Below are 17,875 nucleotides of genomic sequence, written 5' to 3'. Positions count from 1 at the left end.
TGTTAAAAAAACCTGCATTCAAAAACAAAACAATGTAAAATTTTAGACCATGCAAGTCCAGTCTTACTTCTTGTTCGGCCAATCGCTAAGACAAACAAGTTTGCTTCCATTTGCAGGAGATAATGCTGCTTGCTTCTTGTTCACAATGTCACCTGAAAAAGTGAGAACAGGTGTTCTCATGGAACTGTTGCAGCCAGCGTCGTAAGATATTTATGTGCCAGATGCGCTAAAGATTTGTGCTGCATCCACCATTCCAGAGGACATGCGTCCATGCTGATGACGGATTCTACTCCATAACGATCCAAAGCATGTTCATTTTCATCACCTGAGTCAGATGCCATCAGGGTAAGATTGATTTTCTTTTTTGGTGGTTCGGGTTCTGTAGTTTCCGCATTGGATTGTTGCTCTTTTAAGACTTCTGAAAGCATGCTCTGCACCCCATCCCTCTCAGATTTTGGAAGGCACTTCAGATTCTTAAACCCTGGGTTGAGTGCTTTGCTATTTTTAGAAATCTCACATTGGTACCTTCTTTGCGTTTTGTGAAATCTGCAGTGAAAGTGTTCTTAAAATAAACAACATGTGCTGGGTTATCATCCGAGACTGCTACAACATGAAATATATGGCAGAATGTGGGTAAAACAGAGCACGGGACACACAATTCTCCCCCAAGAAGTTCAGTCACAAATGTAATTAATGCATTATTTTTTTAACGAGCGTCCTCTGGAATGGTGGCCGAAGCATGAAGGGGCATATGAATGTTTAGCATATCTGGCACAGAAATACCTTGCAATGCCAGCTAAAAAAGTGCCATGCAACTGCCTGTTCTCACTTTCTCTTGACACTGTAAATAAGAAGAGGGCAGCATTATCATCTGTAAATGTAAAAAAAAAAAAAACTTGTTTGTCTTAGCAATTGGCTAAACAAGAAGTAAGAGTGAGTTGACTTGCAGGGTCTAAAATTTTACATCGTTTTGTTTTTGAGTGCAGTTATGTAACAACAACAACCAAAATCTACATTTGTAAGCTGCACTTGCCCAACAAAGAGACTGCACTACAGTACTTGTATGAGGTGATTTGCAAAATACTATTTCTTTTGTTTATCATTTTTACAGTGCAAATATTTATAATAATAAATAATATACACTTTGATTTCAGTTACAACACAGAATACAATATATATAAAATGTAGAAAAACATCCAAAATATTTAATAAATTTCAACTGGTATTCCATTGTTTAACAGTGTGATTAAAACTACAATTAATTGTAATTAATTTTTTAAATCGCGATTAATTTTTTTGAGTTAATCGCGTGACTTAACTGAGATTAATTGACAGCCCTAGTATATAATTTTAGATTAAGTCAGCAAATCACAAGTTAAAGTGAAGCTCTACTTCAAAATATGGACCATGTAAAAATGGCACCTTGTTACTCAGCATCGTTGCTCTATACCTATTCAGTCATCGGTGCTTACAGTTCATACCATGGTCAAGAACAGAGTAAAAAGACTGAGGCTACTCACATCTGTTATTCTGATAAATAAGTTTTTACTCATTAGTATTGCAGAGCCAAAATAGCTAAAACTGAACAGGGTTCCATTCTGCTTTCTCCATCAATAAAACTGTGAACTAAAATCTAATTGCAGAGCCAAGTTCTGCCTTTAGTTACACCTGGGCAACATGAACAATTGATGTTGTTGATAATGATTCGCAGATTCAAAACAATCTAAATTGATTTTTCGCTCAAAAGTTGAGTCTACAGGTCTTGCCATTAGGTGAAGAAAATCTTTATACTTGTAAACAGAGCATACCTTCCATAAGAGTCAGTAAAACAAATCTGTAACCCCACAATGCCATTCTCTCATATAATCACTTGCAGAAAAACAGTTATTTAAAAATGAGAACTTTGATTTACCAATTTTATATTATGGAAAGTTCCTCTTGAATGTATTGTCATTTAAATATACAGAATATATTCTATATGGAAACAATATCACGACTGTTGTAACAATCATGCATTTACTTAATGCAAACTCCACTGTATTGTACTTAGCAGTAACTATAATAGGAGGAGAAATAAAATAAAGGCATTACAATCAGAATGAATCAGGGCATAGCAGCAGGCCTAATTACTGTCAGCTATTTGAGCAGTCAAGACTATACTCACCAGCAGCTGGTTTTCTGTTAGAACTAGTTCAGTAAGGCTTTCGCAGTCTCCTATTGCTTCTGTCAACTGAACAAGTTTGTTCTGATCAACCTTCAAGATAGACAAGTTCTTTAAATTTCCTATAGATAAAAGAGAATTGTTAAGTTTGGTGGTTGGCTTCAACTATACCTGCATCAGATGTTCCCTTTAAGATTAACACAGTCATGTTGTTGAAATTATATTATTCCAGAACATCTGCAATATATGTGAATATCTAAATATTAAATTTTTTTTTAAAATAACCTTTTTAAAATGTTAGATTTTGTTATTGCATTACAATTTTTTGTAAAACCAAATGCTACAATGCATTGTTTCCTCAGATAACCTAACTAGTTTTGTAAAGCTACAACAATACTAAATATTCTATAATTCAGAAAACATTTAATGTTTTGGATTGCATTGCTAATGGGGATTGAACACAAACAGTAAGAGCAAAAAAAATAAATAAAGTAAGGAACTCTAAGCATGTTCAACAGCAGACAATGGAGACTATGAAACTGCACATAACCTACAGTTTGAACATTTAAAATCATACAAAATACAGTGCAACTTTTCTTCTGTTGGGAAATTTTGGTGTATTTGACAAGAGTTTTCCAGACTAAAGTTCAATAGCAAAAACAGGATAAGTGTCAGATATAGACAATGAAAGCTCACTTGGAATTAGACATCACAAATGTAAGACAAACAGGGGAATTTTCCAATTTGCAATGGCTGTATTTTATTGAATATGTAATGCTTATTTCCACTTCGATTTTAGGTGCTGAATTGCCAGCACACTATAGTTCTTCTAGACAATGATAATAAAATATCCATAAATAAATTTTAACTGTAGGATTGTTATTGATGGAAGAGGAGCTGAAAAATCACATATCGTCCTCCTCAAATAGTGACTCCATAAAACTATGTGAAAAGGAAAAAAAGTTAGTTGTGGGGTGAACTCGAGAGCAAATGCTCCCAATAATAAATGCCTTTAAAATCCAAAAAAAACTTTAAAAACTGAAAGGTTTGCTTGGGAGCAAAAGTGTTTTCAGTTATATTTCATGAGTCTGAAGTTTGACAAAGGGGTAACAGTATACCATATCAATGCGTTAAGAAATGGGAAGTCCTTTGAGACAGGGAGTGTGGGATAATCAGGAGTTAAATATTTCACCATCCAAACATGACTGGGGAGATGGGGGGGCGGGGGGGGGAAGAGAAATCAAGCCATACAATATTTTCTGATAAGCATACAAAAGTGTTTGAAATTTTAGGCCTCTAGTAATCTGTATTCATTAAACACAGATACTAAAAAACAAACAAACCATCTAGTACTTATGAAAACTGAACCCGCATTTAATTTTCTGTGATCAAAACATACTACATTTAGTTAGAATAGGCAGGTCCATGATATGGTGTAGGATGCCCTTCTCTATCCTTATCATTGTGCTGGACTACTATACGAACATGCTAGTTTTATACAAAACACAATTATAATCCCAAACATTAGGTTACCAGATCCTTCATTATATAATGAATTCTCTATGAATATATAAGATTTCATGTGATTTCCTTTTTTGCTTTGTTTCCTTCCACTGTGTGCTCTTATGACATTTAACGTAAAATTTTCAAGCATTTGCCTCACCTAACATATTCTTAGTGATTTTAGCCGGTAACTGAAATCACATGATAAAGGCTCCCAAGGAGGTTACACTGGTAAACGCTGCAGTTTCATATCCTGTGTGCATATTTACTGAAGAGGGCTAAGACCAAAAGGCATAGAAGGAAAGTTTGAACAACCCCATCTGTTGATATCAGTACATGACTTGTAGCCTGAACTCTGCACATCAGCCTCAATGTCACCAAGTGGCACCAAATAGGAGTTTTTTTTTTTTGCATTCTACTTTTTTTAAAAAGCTGACAAAAATTACCACATAAATGCCAGACTATTATTACTGTTAGTTTGTTCTAGCAATACAAACTAGAAGTAGTAATACTAACAGTAAATAGCCGTAGTTTGAGGTAGCACACCCAAAAGCCCCAAATAGGACCATGGCCAAATACACTAGGTGCTGTACAAACACTAGTTAGTCTCATACTGGCCTGGTCAACAAAGATAGACAGATGCAATAACTGATAAGGTCAGAATTCAAAGAAAATCATTCTGGGAGATGAGTTCAAGCCCTGTCACTGTCAAAGAGCTCTGTACCAGAATCACTGTAGCTCAGGACACAGATAGCTAGTATAAGCACTAAGTGCCACTCTGCTTCTTGGGGAAAGGACCACATCTTCCTCCAGGTCAGTGGTATCTAACCTTTTCAGCTGAAGAGCCAAACATTACTTTTAAAAAGGTCAGTGAGCCACAACTGATGCTACAGGCAGACTCTGTCCTGTTCTGGTCCCTTTGTGCTATGTACGATGGAGACCTCTGCCAGCTGAGGAAAGTTTGAGCATTTCCCAGGCTGCTCTAACTTGTTCTGGAGACAGAGAACCTGAGAGTCATCACTGGGTGCCAAGTTAAGTTTTCTTCCTTCTACCCTCTCCTGAGCTGCCCTGAATGGCTGTGCTAGGCTCGGCAGCATCAGTCAAGCTCCATTCCTGTTCTTCATAGGGTTCTAACAACCCAACAGGGAAGCAGATAATGGAACTGCCAGAGTTACTCTCCTCCCTCCCCTCAGATGCAAAAGGCAGCCAGTGGTGGAGCTGCTGTGGTTTAAAAACCACACAATGTTTTTTTAAAGACCTATGCTCCATGAATTTTACTAAATTTACTAAATAATTTTACATGTGATGTGCTACAAAATAGAATTTACAGATTATAAAACCTCCAATGAATCAACTTGTACACCGGAGTGTGACAGAGCAAGTTCCTGCAGTATCTTTGGGAGATCTTACTGTATTAAGTTTGCAAAAAGAAAAGGAGTACTTGTGGCACCTTAGAGACTAACCAATTTATCTGAGCATGAGCTTTCATGAGCTACAGCTCACTTCATCAGATGCATACCGTGGAAACTGCAGCAGACTTTATATACACACAGAGAATATGAAACAATACCTCCTCCCACCCCACTGTCCTGCTGGTAATAGCTTATCTAAAGTGATCAACAGGTGGGCCATTTCCAGCACAAATCCAGGTTTTCTCACCCTCCACCCCCCCACACAAATTCACTCTCCTGCTGGTGCTAGCCCATCCAAAGTGACAACTCTTTACATAATCAAGTCGGGCTATTTCCTGCATAGATCCAGGTTTTCTCACATCCCCCCCACCCCCATACACACACAAACTCACTCTCCTGCTGGTAATAGCTCATCTAAACTGACCACTCTCCAAGTTTAAATCCAAGTTAAACCAGAACATCTGGGGGGGGGGGGGGGGGGAGTAGGAAAAAACAAGAGGAAACAGGCTACCTTGCATAATGACTTAGCCACTCCCAGTCTCTATTTAAGCCTAAATTAATAGTATCCAATTTGCAAATGAATTCCAATTCAGCAGTTTCTCGCTGGAGTCTGGATTTGAAGTTTTTTTGTTTTAAGATAGCGACCTTCATGTTCCACGGTATGCATCTGATGAAGTGAGCTGTAGCTCACGAAAGCTCATGCTCAAATAAATTGGTTAGTCTCTAAGGTGCCACAAGTACTCCTTTTCTTTTTGCGAATACAGACTAACACGGCTGTTCCTCTGAAACCTGTATTAAGTTTATGTATCATTGTAGGCCAAGGATTCCATGGGGGAGGGTGACCAAAGCTCCTGCAAGAACTAACAATGGGGGGTGATTAGGCAAATTCACTCAGGCTGCAACACTTCCAGAGAGGTGTCACCACCTGGAGAGGCTCCCATGTACTAGTTCAAATAGGATTCTCCAGAGACCAGCAAAGAAAGGACTTCTGGATAAACTGAGTTTAAAATAACTGAGTGTCTTATTTCTGATCCATTCCAACCAACAGACAGACCTAATCCTTCCCTGGATGGGTTGGAAGGATTTGGGCCTACTGAGGTCCCATATTACTGATGGGTGACCTCTGGAAAGTTGTTAGCATGCGTATAAGGAACTTTTATTGATTTTTAGATGTTTTCTCTGTAATGTTTTCATGTTAAGAATAAATGTGCATGCTTAGAAAGGGCCGTGTGGTAACTTGACTGCTCGCAACTATAGCTGTTTATAGCACTTGAAGAGAAAGATGGCGGCCTGTTTAGGTAGTCTGGCTTTCTGGGGTTATCACAATGTAGGCAGAGAACTGTGCAGCCTCAAAACACTCAGTCAAGAGTAAGAAAGATCCGTGTCTCTAACCAACAGAAATGGCAACTGAGGAGCCGGGAGCCTTGAGTGGGTGCCATTGGTGGACCCCATGCAGAGGGAGCATGGGGCAGTTGCCCTGAACTGTGACACTCAACCCTCTGGTGCTGATGGTAATGTATCACATACGATGTACTGTCTCATACTCTGCTCAGCAAGTTGTTAATAAATTTAGGCAGCCTAAATGGTGAGGCATAAATTCCACAGTAGAAATAAAAATATTCAAAGTGCAAAATTAGCAGGACTGTGTGTATAATTAGACTTTGTTTAAAAAAATTGGGATAGGCTCATCTCTTACATAGGCAGAAATTGCAAAAGATATTCAGGACACATACGCTTGCTATTTAGATCAGATCCAATAGTTGTCTATTATGTTTATTTTATACTACTTACCAATACCATCAGGTAGCACCTCAAGTAAATTCTGAGAAACGAGCAAATCTGTTAAGGAAGTCAGACCATTGATCTCTTCAGGAAGTCTTTCCAATTTATTTTCAGAGACATCCAGACATAGCAGGTTTTTCAGATTTCCTATTTCCTACAACACATTTCACAAAACAAAAAAATCCAAAATCATGTCCAAACTTGCAATACCAAGTCACTGACAGTTTCCTACCACATTTAAATTCCATGAAGAACTCAGAAGGAGGACCTCTTTTCTAAATGCTGGAAGATGACCACTTTCATTTTGTGTGATATTACAAATGACAACAGCAGCTTCTTATGATAAAAATATTGACTAGCACAGGCTAGGTAATTTAGACAAAACGTTTCCATCTCAAACATTGTGTACATAAGAGGAACCACAAGCAAGCAATATAAGTGAAACATAAGCCAAAACAGTCTTTTTCTTGAGGAAATACTCAATGTAGTTGTTTCTCAGAGTTACAGAACTCAAATCCCACGTACAAAGTCTGTCTCTCCCAAGTAACTCAAGGCAAATTATGATCAGCCCCTCTTGGCTGATATTTCAACATACCATAACTATCAATATCTAGGGATTTCATATCTTTTTCCTCCCTTTGCAACAAATGGAGAAATACAAATCAGAAGTGCTGCACTAGCAAGCATATAAAGCTATGAAATTATACTGAGGTCCTCTGCTATTGTTACCAATTACTTAGTTTTGACAATGATATAGTTTATCTAAAGATCTGATTGGGAAAAATTGACACCTCTTATTTTTATATTTTTCAGTACACCCTCATTCTGAGTATACACCTACACACATTCTGTCACAGCTGACTTTAATCATCAAAACATTCAGCACTGCTGTACCAACACAGCTGAAAATAAAGATAAAAAATAGAACAGCAACCTTAATATTTCATATATAGACTTTTACAGAGTAGCAACAAGATCACTGAAAATCTGAAGACTGATCACGTTAGATAGCAAAGATTTTTCTCTCTATTTTCTAATATTTGAACAACTAATTACATAAAGTAAGTTGCTCATAAAAAGCTTTTTCTTAGGATTTTTCCATTGGACATGAACAAAACCCACTAATTATTGCTAAAAATGGCTGCTAAACTTCAGATGTCCACAGAAAACCTGATATAGCAGAGTCTAATTGGATCCTCTTACAAGTTCTTACTGTAGCTAGTCTAAATGACTGAAAAAGGCATACACTAAGTTCAGTTGCAATCACTATTATTTTTGCATTGATTTTCAGCATGCAAGATTTCCACACCACCCACAGTGGACTCAGCATATAGAACACCAGTGAAATGGCCTGATTTTTTGGCTTGAATCTTAAAAAAAAAAAAAAAAAAAGCTGTTCTTAATGCACTAAGGACAGGGAAGCTTACTAGATTACAGAAATACCTTAGTTGTTAAGGCCCCTCATCCTGCAACTGAAGTCAATGGGGTATTTGCTTGCATGTATCCAGTTGCAGGACTGGGGTCTCAAAATTCTATTTATGGAGGAAATTTTATTATCCTATATCCTCTGTACACTGTATTTTAAACAGCAGAAGAAAGCTGCAGAAGAGGACAGTTCACACACAACTTTGATTAGTTGCATTTTGACAAGTGTGAAGAGTGAGGATCAGTTGAACTGAATACTGGTCCCCTGATCCCTGGGCCATGAACACTACAGACAGAATAATCCATTTCTGGAAAGGGGAAATGTCCTGTCATTCATCACATAAATATTCTGAAGCCTATCAGCCATGTTTGGTGCATATGACAAAGGCATCATGCCCAACCTTCTAAAGCTGAGGGGCAGAAATCCTAAAGATACTCGCTGAACTTTTCAAAAAAGCTTATAAACTTCAAAGTTTAAAAACATATCCCCAAAAAAGGAAGTTTGATATTTGTAGTTTAGCCGCAAAGAATTTTTTCTTCACACATACTTTTTTCACGAGAACACTACTTTACCTGAGGTATTTCAGCTAACTGGTTTCCATCCAGCCAGAGGTCTTTAAGACTGAAAAGTGCACCAATTGTTTCTGGCTGCAAGATGTAAACAAAAACAAAAAAGAGCAAAAGGTAGTTAGAGTAATACAGAAACAAGCAGTGCATGCAACAGAAGAAAAACTGGTTGCCCAGGAGACCAAACACACTGATTTTAGTACTATTACTATGTTGTAATGCTAGTTCTGATTTAGAAAATGTGACTACGTATGACCATAAGTTATCTGTATTCATTATATATTCTGGTAAGTATCCAACAGGTGATTTATGTTTTTGACTAAGACTATGTTAGTCTAACAAAGGGGACTCCACATTCTCAGACAGTTTTTAAACACCCTTACATGCAGAGGAGAGACAGGTATTAGGCTAGCAACTACAACCCATTAGACAGAATCAGAAAAAATGTATATTCAAGTGACCATACAGGGTCCTCTTTCTTGTTTTGCTTACCTAAAGAATTAAACTCCAAGTTATAGCTCCCAAAACAACTCTAACCCATCCCCTTCCCACCCCCCATATACACACACAAAATACTATATATTATTGTCATATCTGAATGCCATAAGAATATACGGGAGAACACAGTATACCACAAGTGCGTAATTAGAGTTGTTGGTGGAACCATAATTGTAACATTAATATAATTTTAGTGTTTAGTGTAATCACTAAAATATGCTTTAAAAAGAGCAAAGTGTAAGCATTTGTGTTTCTGCACAAGAGCCTTATTTCATATTTTAGCACCCAAATGAGACGTCTGTTCAATCTTGAAATAAAAAAAAGGTAAGTACTGGGGCACAACTGAGGAACAGAGAAAACAATCTGTGCCCCTTGCTTTGTTTCTGCAGAGAGATCTGTGGGGATCCTTCCTTTTTTGCAGAAAAATAATTCTACCACAAATTAATAACATATGGTGAAGTGCCAGACTACAGATCACATCATTTTAATAGCTATAGCAATAGTTAGGATAGGGTCATAAAAGTATCAAGGTACATCAGCTGAACTTATTGTTTTGTATTGTACGATGATCGCAAGAAATAGGTAACATGATGGCAGCATGTCACTGCCAATTTTTCATTTATACGTATAGAAATGTTCCAGAAGTGTCACTGCTTCCAGTGTGCGACATTTCTGTTCTGGATATTTTAGTTCCACATGAAACAGCAACATTTTCAATGACATATTCCACTGATAATATCTTACCAAGTTATAAAGTTCATTGTTTCCTAAATCCAGTTCTTCTAGTCTCTGCAGGTGGGTGAGTGATCTGTAAGCAGAGAAAGAACCCCATTAGGCTAGAACCCCTAGATCCCATCAGAACCCCTAGATACTTGAATGAGCTCTTTCCACTGTATAGCCAAACATCCTTCTAGAAAAGGATTTTATTGGGCATAGATTATGTACATTAACATGATACTGAAGAGTACTGGGTTTGTCAGTATAATGTTGTGCCTCTCAAGCATAAAATACATTATAACTGATAAGATCATAGCCCACTATGCTAATCACCAGTCTTAGCCATGGTCAATACCACAATTTAGAATAAGTTGAAAACCTCCACAAAATGGAGCCAAACAATTTATGCCTGGATGAAAACTTCTTACATTACCCTGCATTGTTCATGTTAAATGGTTTATAAAGATGTAGGTCAAGATTTAACAAGTCCCTCATGTGCCTACTCACCAAGAGCAAATAAAGATTTTTTTCCCTGATGAATGTCTTAACTCATTAGCTTGTACAGAATTTCACTTGAATTAAAAAAAAACATTTGAGCATTTATGGCTTTAAAAGAAGCCTTCTGAATGTGAACAAACAGAGCTTTCCTGACACTTCAGAACAGACCCCTCCTCTGGAGCTTCTGCTTACCTTTCCCCATGCTGCCTCAGCATGAAGACAAGACTGGCCAGTTTCACTACTGCTAGTCAGAACTCTGAGCAGCAGTAAGACTATCCATTTATAAACAGTTTTACTCTGATGCTGCATGGAAAAACTATCTATTCATACTCTATAGTTCATTGTGGCATTTGAAGCGCCATGAGGCTCATGAGAGTTACGAACAGCAGCAACTGGGGAACTACTGGATATATCCGCAAGAGAGGAAGTTTCAAAAGAGGATGATACAGGAGGAGAGTATCCCCTGATAGTAGCAGCCAGGAAGCTAAGAGAAGAGACTCTTTACTCCCTTAGTCCCTCAGCAGTGAGGAGACTCTGGGGTACTGGGAAGAAAGAAGGGAAAAATCTTCCTCTTCCAGTAGCCAAAAGGGAGAAAGGAGTTCAAAAACAGTCAGATGTCCAAGCAGGGGCCGTCAAAAAAAAGACTTGACTCCCTGTACCTGGTGCAGACACAGCACCCCAATAAAAATCCTAGGACCTTCTTTCTTTCACTGAAGTAGTGGGGTTGAATTATATATTGCAAGGGGATGCCAGACGCTCTCATCTCCAGGTTTGCAAGGTTTCTGTAAATTACTCAACCTCTCATGTAATTGCTTATTTACAATGTTTTTTTAAAAAATGTAAAGCTCCACACAGGTTTAATACAGCTCACACAGTGAATGTTAAAAGTTTTGAACATGAGATCTACCTTCATTTACGTAATAATTAATATTGGTCATGTAATGATTAAAGCTTCCACCTCTTTAATAATTTGGCATTCGTTTACAGTATTTAGCTATTCAGTATATTCTGCACATTTCTATTACACAGATATATTACACAGGTAAAACTGATTTGCACACAGCCTTCAGACTCCTGTTCCTAACCAGTGATGAACTAAGTTCCTGAGGCAACTTGCTATTTATGAAGGGAAAGCTACAGCCTGAACTCTTCATTCATTACGCAGGAGACTGAAAACACCTTGTATTCATCCACAAATTACATGAGGGCCAGAGAAAATATTAACTTCAGACTTTTTTTTTCCCCCCGAGGATGGGCATATATTAAAGCACACACGACCACAGACACACATGCAATGGAACTTACTCAGGTAAGTATGTCAGAAGATTCTCTCTTAGTTCCAAGGAAGCCAGGTTAAAAAGGCTAAAAATAGAAATGATAATTTTTGAAGTCATCTTAAGATATTTTCTTTAATAGTTTCATTAACTAAGGAAAAAGGAAGCTTTATACAGTGTATTCCAGTGATCTCTAATGGAAGTCATCCACCAATAATTTCTTTTTTAAAATCTCCTCACACTTCATTTCACATGATTGCTTGATAGACTAAAGAGAAATTTTAAAAATTAGTTTTTGTTTGTTTAAAAACAGTTCAAGGAAGGAAGGAATCAACATAGGAAGTAACACCCCACATTTCCACTTCAATAAAAAGGTCAGTGATATTAAGTTACTAAAAAGATAATGTAGGTTTTTTTAGTCATTATATGAAAGTAATTTTACTGATTGGCTTTTAGATGATGACATGTGGGCTGTAAAGTTACAGCAGCAGCCACTAAACTCATCTCTGGCTATACCCAACTTGACAACTATGGCATGCTCATTATCATAAGTGACAGTATGTTTCTAAGCTGTTTGCTTACTCCAGAACCCAGGCTTTTACTAACATCACCATAGTAACATTCAGATTTTTCAGGGTTTTATTTATGACTCAATGGAACACAAGGAGTCAGACATTATCCCAATGCTATAATCTGCCTTAATCCTCTAGCGTCCCAGGAAAAAATAAAAACCAGATATTGTATCTACAAATAAAAAACAGTTCTCTACAACATAATATGCTCTGCCTTGAGTGCTAAAGGTTTAGATTTTCTTTTTGGACAAAGTGAGGTAAAAATATAAAGTATTTATAGCTACTACTGCAAAGAGAAATGCAATCACACTCCTATTCTTCAGCCAAATCTGAATTCAAACAAAAACTAAATTTAAAACATTTCTAACATTGACCATATCCAACACTGGAGAATTTATTACTAGAATGAGAATACATGAAGTTGAATGAGTACCTTAGTATAAAAACCCACCAAGGACAAACAAAGTTGCAAATAAATATTTTTCTTCTGAATCAATACAAGAAACTGGATTACGATCAAGTATCCACAATGATGAGATGCTGGTACCTTGACTAGGATAAACAGTGTATGAGTTTAGAATCTAATGTAACTTTTTAAACAGAAAGAAAAGGAGTACTAGTGGCACCTTAGAGACTAACCAATTTATTTGAGCATAAGCTTTCGTGAGCTACAGCTCACTTCATCGGATGCATTCAGTGGAAAATACAGTGAGGAGATTTATATACACGGAACATGAAAAAATGGGTGTTATCATACACACTGTAAGGAGAGTGATCACTTAAGATGAGCTATTACCAGCAGGAGAGCGGTGGGGGGAGGGGGGGGCAGGGGAGAAAACCTTTTGTAGGGATAATCAAGGTGGGCCATTTCCAGCAGTTAACAGGAATGTCTGAGAAATGGAGGGGAACGGGGGGGGGGGGGGGGGGGGGGAATAAACATGGGGAAATAGTTTTACTTTGTGTAATGACACACCCACTCCCAGTCTCTATTCAAGCTTAAGTTAATTGTATCCAGTTTGCAAATTCATTCCAATTCAGCAGTCTCTCATTGGAGTCTGTTTTTGAAGTCTTTCTGTTATAATATTGCGAACTTTAGGTCTGCAATCGAGTGACCAGAGAGATTGAAGTGTTCTCAGACTGGTTTTTGAATGTTATAATTCTTGACGTCTGATCTGTGTCCATTTATTCTTTTACGTAGAGACTGTCCAATTTGGCCAATGTACATGGCAGAGGGGGCACTGCTGGCACATGATGGCATATATCACATTGGTAGATGTGCAGGTGAACAAGCCTCTGATAGTGTGGCTGATGTGATTAGGCCCTATGATGGTGTCCCCTGAATAGATATGTGGACACAGTTGGAAACGGGCTTTGTTGCAAGGATAGGTTCCTGGGTTAGTAGTTCTGTTGTGAAGTGTGTGGTTGCTGGTGAGTATTTGCTTCAGGTTGGGGGGCTGTCTATAAGCAAGGACTGGCCTGTCTCCCAAGATTTGTGAGAGTGGTGGGTCATCCTTCAGGATAGGTTGTAGATCCTTGATGATGTGTTGGAGAGGTTTTAGTTGGGGGCTGAAGGTGATGGCTAGTGTCGTTTTGTTATTTTCTTTGTTGGGCCTGTCCTGTAGTAGGTGACTTCTGGGTACTCTTCTGGCTCTGTCAATTTGTTTCTTCACTTCAGCAGGTCGGTACTGTAGTTGTAAGAACGCTTGATAGAGCTCTTGTCTCTGTCTGAGGGGTTGGAGCAAATGCGGTTGTATCGTAGAGCTTGGCTGTAGACGATGGATCGTGTGGTGTGGTCTGGGTGAAAGCTGGAGGCATGTAGGTAGGAATAGCAGTCAGTAGCTTTCCGGTATAGGGTGGTGTTTATGTGGCCATCATTTATTAGCACCGTAGTGTCCAGGAAGTGGATCTCTTGTGTGGACTGGACCAGGCTGAGGTTGATGGTGGGGTGGAAATTGTTGAAATCATGGTGGAATTCCTCAAGGGCTTCTTTACCATGGGTCCAGATGATGAAGATGTCATCAATATAGTGGAAGTAGAGTAGGGGCGTTAGGGGACGAGAGCTGAGGAAGTGTTGTTCTAAGTCAGCCATAAAAATGTTGGCATACTGTGGGGCCATGCAAGTACCCATAGCAGTGCCGCTGATTTGAAGGTATACATTGTCCCCAAATGTAAAATAGTTATGGGTGAGGACAAAGTCACAAAGTTCAACCACCAGGTTTGCCGTCACATTATCGGGGATACTGTTCCTGTTTGCTTGTAGTCCATCTTTGTGTGGAATGTTGGTGTAGAGGGCTTCTACATCCATAGTGGCCAGGATGGTGTTATCAGGAAGATCACCGATGCACTGTAGTTTCCTCAGGAAATCAGTGGTGTCTCAAAGATAGCTGGGAGTGCTGGTAGCATAGGGCCTGAGGAGGGAGTCTACATAGCCAGACAATCCTGCTGTCAGGGTGCCAATGCCTGAGATGATGGGGCATCCAGAATTTCCAGGTTTATGGATCTTGGGTAGCAGATAGAATACCCCAGGTCAGGGTTCCAGGGGTGTGTCTGTGCAGATTTGTTCTTGTGCATCACTTGCCCCATAACCTCAGCCGTACAGAACACAATGCCAACCACAGCCTCAGAAACAACTCTGACATCATAATCAAAAAGGCTGACAAAGGAGGTGCTGTCGTCATCATGAATAGGTCGGAGTATGAACAAGAGGCTGCTAGGCAGCTCTCCAACACCACTTTCTACAAGCCATTACCCTCTGATCCCACTGAGGGTTACCAAAAGAAACTACAGCATTTGCTCAAGAAACTCCCTGAAAAAGCACACAGTGAAAGACAGCAAGCCTTCCTCCAACACCTCAGAGATAGCTGCATACCTGTCCCTCTCTTCAGCACCAGGGCTGCAGAAAAGCAGCCCCATGAGGTGCGGAACAAGTCAGCAAAATCATTGGCACCTCATTGCCAAAAGGCTAGGGGGAAAACTTGTCCCATCGCATCTCTGCATGGCAGAGCCAGGCACCTACAAAAGAGTACAGTGGACTAAGACACTCCAACACAAGGGGACAGTACATCTAACAAGGCTATACCTCTTCCCTGTCTACAGAGAGGCAAAGGGGACATAAGCACTGATGCCAAGTGATCGTATGTGGGAACTGATCAACCCCTTGGGGCCCATTTGTCAAAGGATATTATAGAAAAAAATTGGAAAGGAGAGCATGTGGACATGTTCACCCTTCTCTTCTGTGCAAACCAGATTGAGGAAACAGGTGGGGAGGGAGGGAAAGAAGACGACAAACTGGACAAGCTCAAGATGGTGAGAACACTAGAGAATTGGACTGCAGCCTTTCATACATATACATACATACACACACACACACACAGTGTAATGTGCAAAACAAATTGAGCCAAGCATCCCAATTTTCATAATATTTAGGTAGGATATCCAGAACACATGCCACAAATGGGAGAGAGGCATAGTTAAGATCCAATGAAGTTCAGACTTAGGCAGCAGAGGAGCCAAATCTCCCATGGGGTAAGAACCACCATGCCATGCGGGCCAGCATGTTTATACAGACAGTAGATTACGAGTATCAAACCCACAAGCTTCAAAAGCAGATATCCGCTCTAATATCTGTTGTGCATTTAATAAAGCAAAGCATTTTTGTTCCTACTGCAAATACAAACATTCATATAAGAAATGTGGAAGTCAAGACAGTGCCCTCGTTTGCTATAGGGGCAAAGAAAAGGCCTGATATGTCAGAAAGAGGGGCTGTTAGCAGGGGGACAGTACTCCAACAGGATCAGTGGGAGGAAGGGGCAGTTCTGGAAAAAGCCCCAGCCCCAATTATTTAGAGGTGTTACTACCTTCTTATGTTATCCTAACAAGACTGTTATACATGGAATGAATTTTGGCCAGGTTTTACAATCCCATATGAGGCAGCAAGATTTCATGTGTGGGTGGAAAACTTGAAGTCTGTTAAAGGATTTGAGCAAATAGTTCAGGAAAAAATTCAGGTGGAGTTAGCAGCTAAACAGGTAGCCGGCCCCTTTTTGAGTTTACTAGTGCCTAACCAACAGATACAGTTCTTGGATGTGGCGTGTAAGACACCTGAAGGAGAGTGTAGGATTACCTACCATTTATTCTACTCTCAAGTCTCCTCTGTGTATCACAATGTAGACCCTCAATTGTGTTCAGTTTGGTATTCCTCATTTAAAACAGTAGTAAGCAATGGTTAGAGAACGTGTACCTGGGCACAGTCAGCAGGTCCAAGCATGCACTAAGCGAGCAAATGTGCTGTTTACTCAAACAACAACAGATGCCCTTGAAACTGAGGTATTCCAAAACTGATAAAACAAGAAAAGGGGCCACAACACAGCTAAGAGAATGCTTGGCTGAACTAGTGTGTCTGTAAAAGCTGTCAAAGCCTTTCTAGACACATGAAACCGGGAGTCAGACCCATTATTTGTGCACAGTGATGGTGGCTACCTGACCAGACAAGTTCACTGAGGTAACGAAGGCATTAGAGCTTACTTACGTCTCAACTCAGCAAACTTTGGCACACATTCCTTCAAGTTTGGGGCAGTGACATCTGCAACATGAAACAGTTTGACTCCTGGAGGTCCATGCAATAGGCTGCTGGAAACTGGACATATGTTTACGCTACAGATGGTATACTGGGGCAGGCAAAGACAAGGTGATAAGGGGTGTGACCAAGCTCATAGGTGGAACACCCAGTGGCCTTTGCGGATAAAGGCTAAAAGGGCCAGCTCCCAGAAACAGAGACTCAGGATTTCGCTGTTAGACCTTGGGCCTCTGGGAGAAGGGGAGATCTGAAGCCTGCACAGACCAAGTTCCCTCTTGGGTACCCTAACCCCTTGAGGTGGAAGAGGTCAAAAGGAATCAAAACTAAGCTGAGGCCTAGAAGCAGCTGAGGAGGGTGTGACATTATCTGATTAAAATATGACTATGTAGAATATTGTTGCTACCACTGTCATATAACTGCAACAAATCTTGTACAAAGTTTGTCAAGTAAGGGGTCTATGGAAAGGTTACGATTTGCTGAATATGTTACTACAGTAACTCCTCACTTAACGTTGTAGTTATGTTCCTGAAAAATGCGACTTTAAGCGCAACGATGTTAAGAGGATCCAATTTCCCCATAAGAATGAATGTAAATGGGGGGTGAGGGGGGAGGTTCCAGGGATTTTTTTTTTTTTTTGGCCAGACAAAAGACTATACCTATCGCCATACATATATATACACACATATACACACACACAGAGTATAAGTTTTAAACAATTTAATACTGTACGCAGCGATGATGATTGTGAAGCTTGGTTGAGGTGGTGGAGTCAGAGGGTGGGATATTTCCCAGGGAATGCCTTACTGCTAAATGATGAACTAGCAATTGGCTGAGCCCTCAAGGGTTAACTCGTTGTTAATGTAGCCTCACGCTCTACAAGGCAGCACGAA

The 17,875-nt window shown here is 39.4% G+C and overlaps 1 protein-coding gene across 6 annotated transcripts in view; it reads right to left on the bottom strand.

Moving 5' to 3' along the window:
• LRRC1 (leucine rich repeat containing 1) overlaps positions 1–17,875 on the bottom strand; it is a 177,661-nt gene that overhangs the window by 83,877 nt on the left and 75,909 nt on the right. For all 6 annotated transcript variants that reach the window (XM_048845272.2, XM_048845274.2, XM_048845273.2 and 3 more), the window contains exons 5-9: positions 11,869–11,925; positions 10,093–10,156; positions 8,857–8,931; positions 6,868–7,012; positions 2,165–2,283 (exon numbers count right to left, since the gene is read on the bottom strand). In XM_048845272.2, coding sequence (XP_048701229.1) covers positions 2,165–2,283; positions 6,868–7,012; positions 8,857–8,931; positions 10,093–10,156; positions 11,869–11,925 — 460 coding nt within the window. The remainder of the gene's footprint in view (positions 1–2,164; positions 2,284–6,867; positions 7,013–8,856; positions 8,932–10,092; positions 10,157–11,868; positions 11,926–17,875) is intronic.

Source organism: Caretta caretta, chromosome 3 (assembly GCF_965140235.1).
Source record: "Caretta caretta isolate rCarCar2 chromosome 3, rCarCar1.hap1, whole genome shotgun sequence".
In the NCBI taxonomy this organism is placed as follows: Eukaryota; Metazoa; Chordata; order Testudines; family Cheloniidae; genus Caretta; species Caretta caretta.
This window is presented reverse-complemented; position numbering and strand designations above follow the sequence as displayed.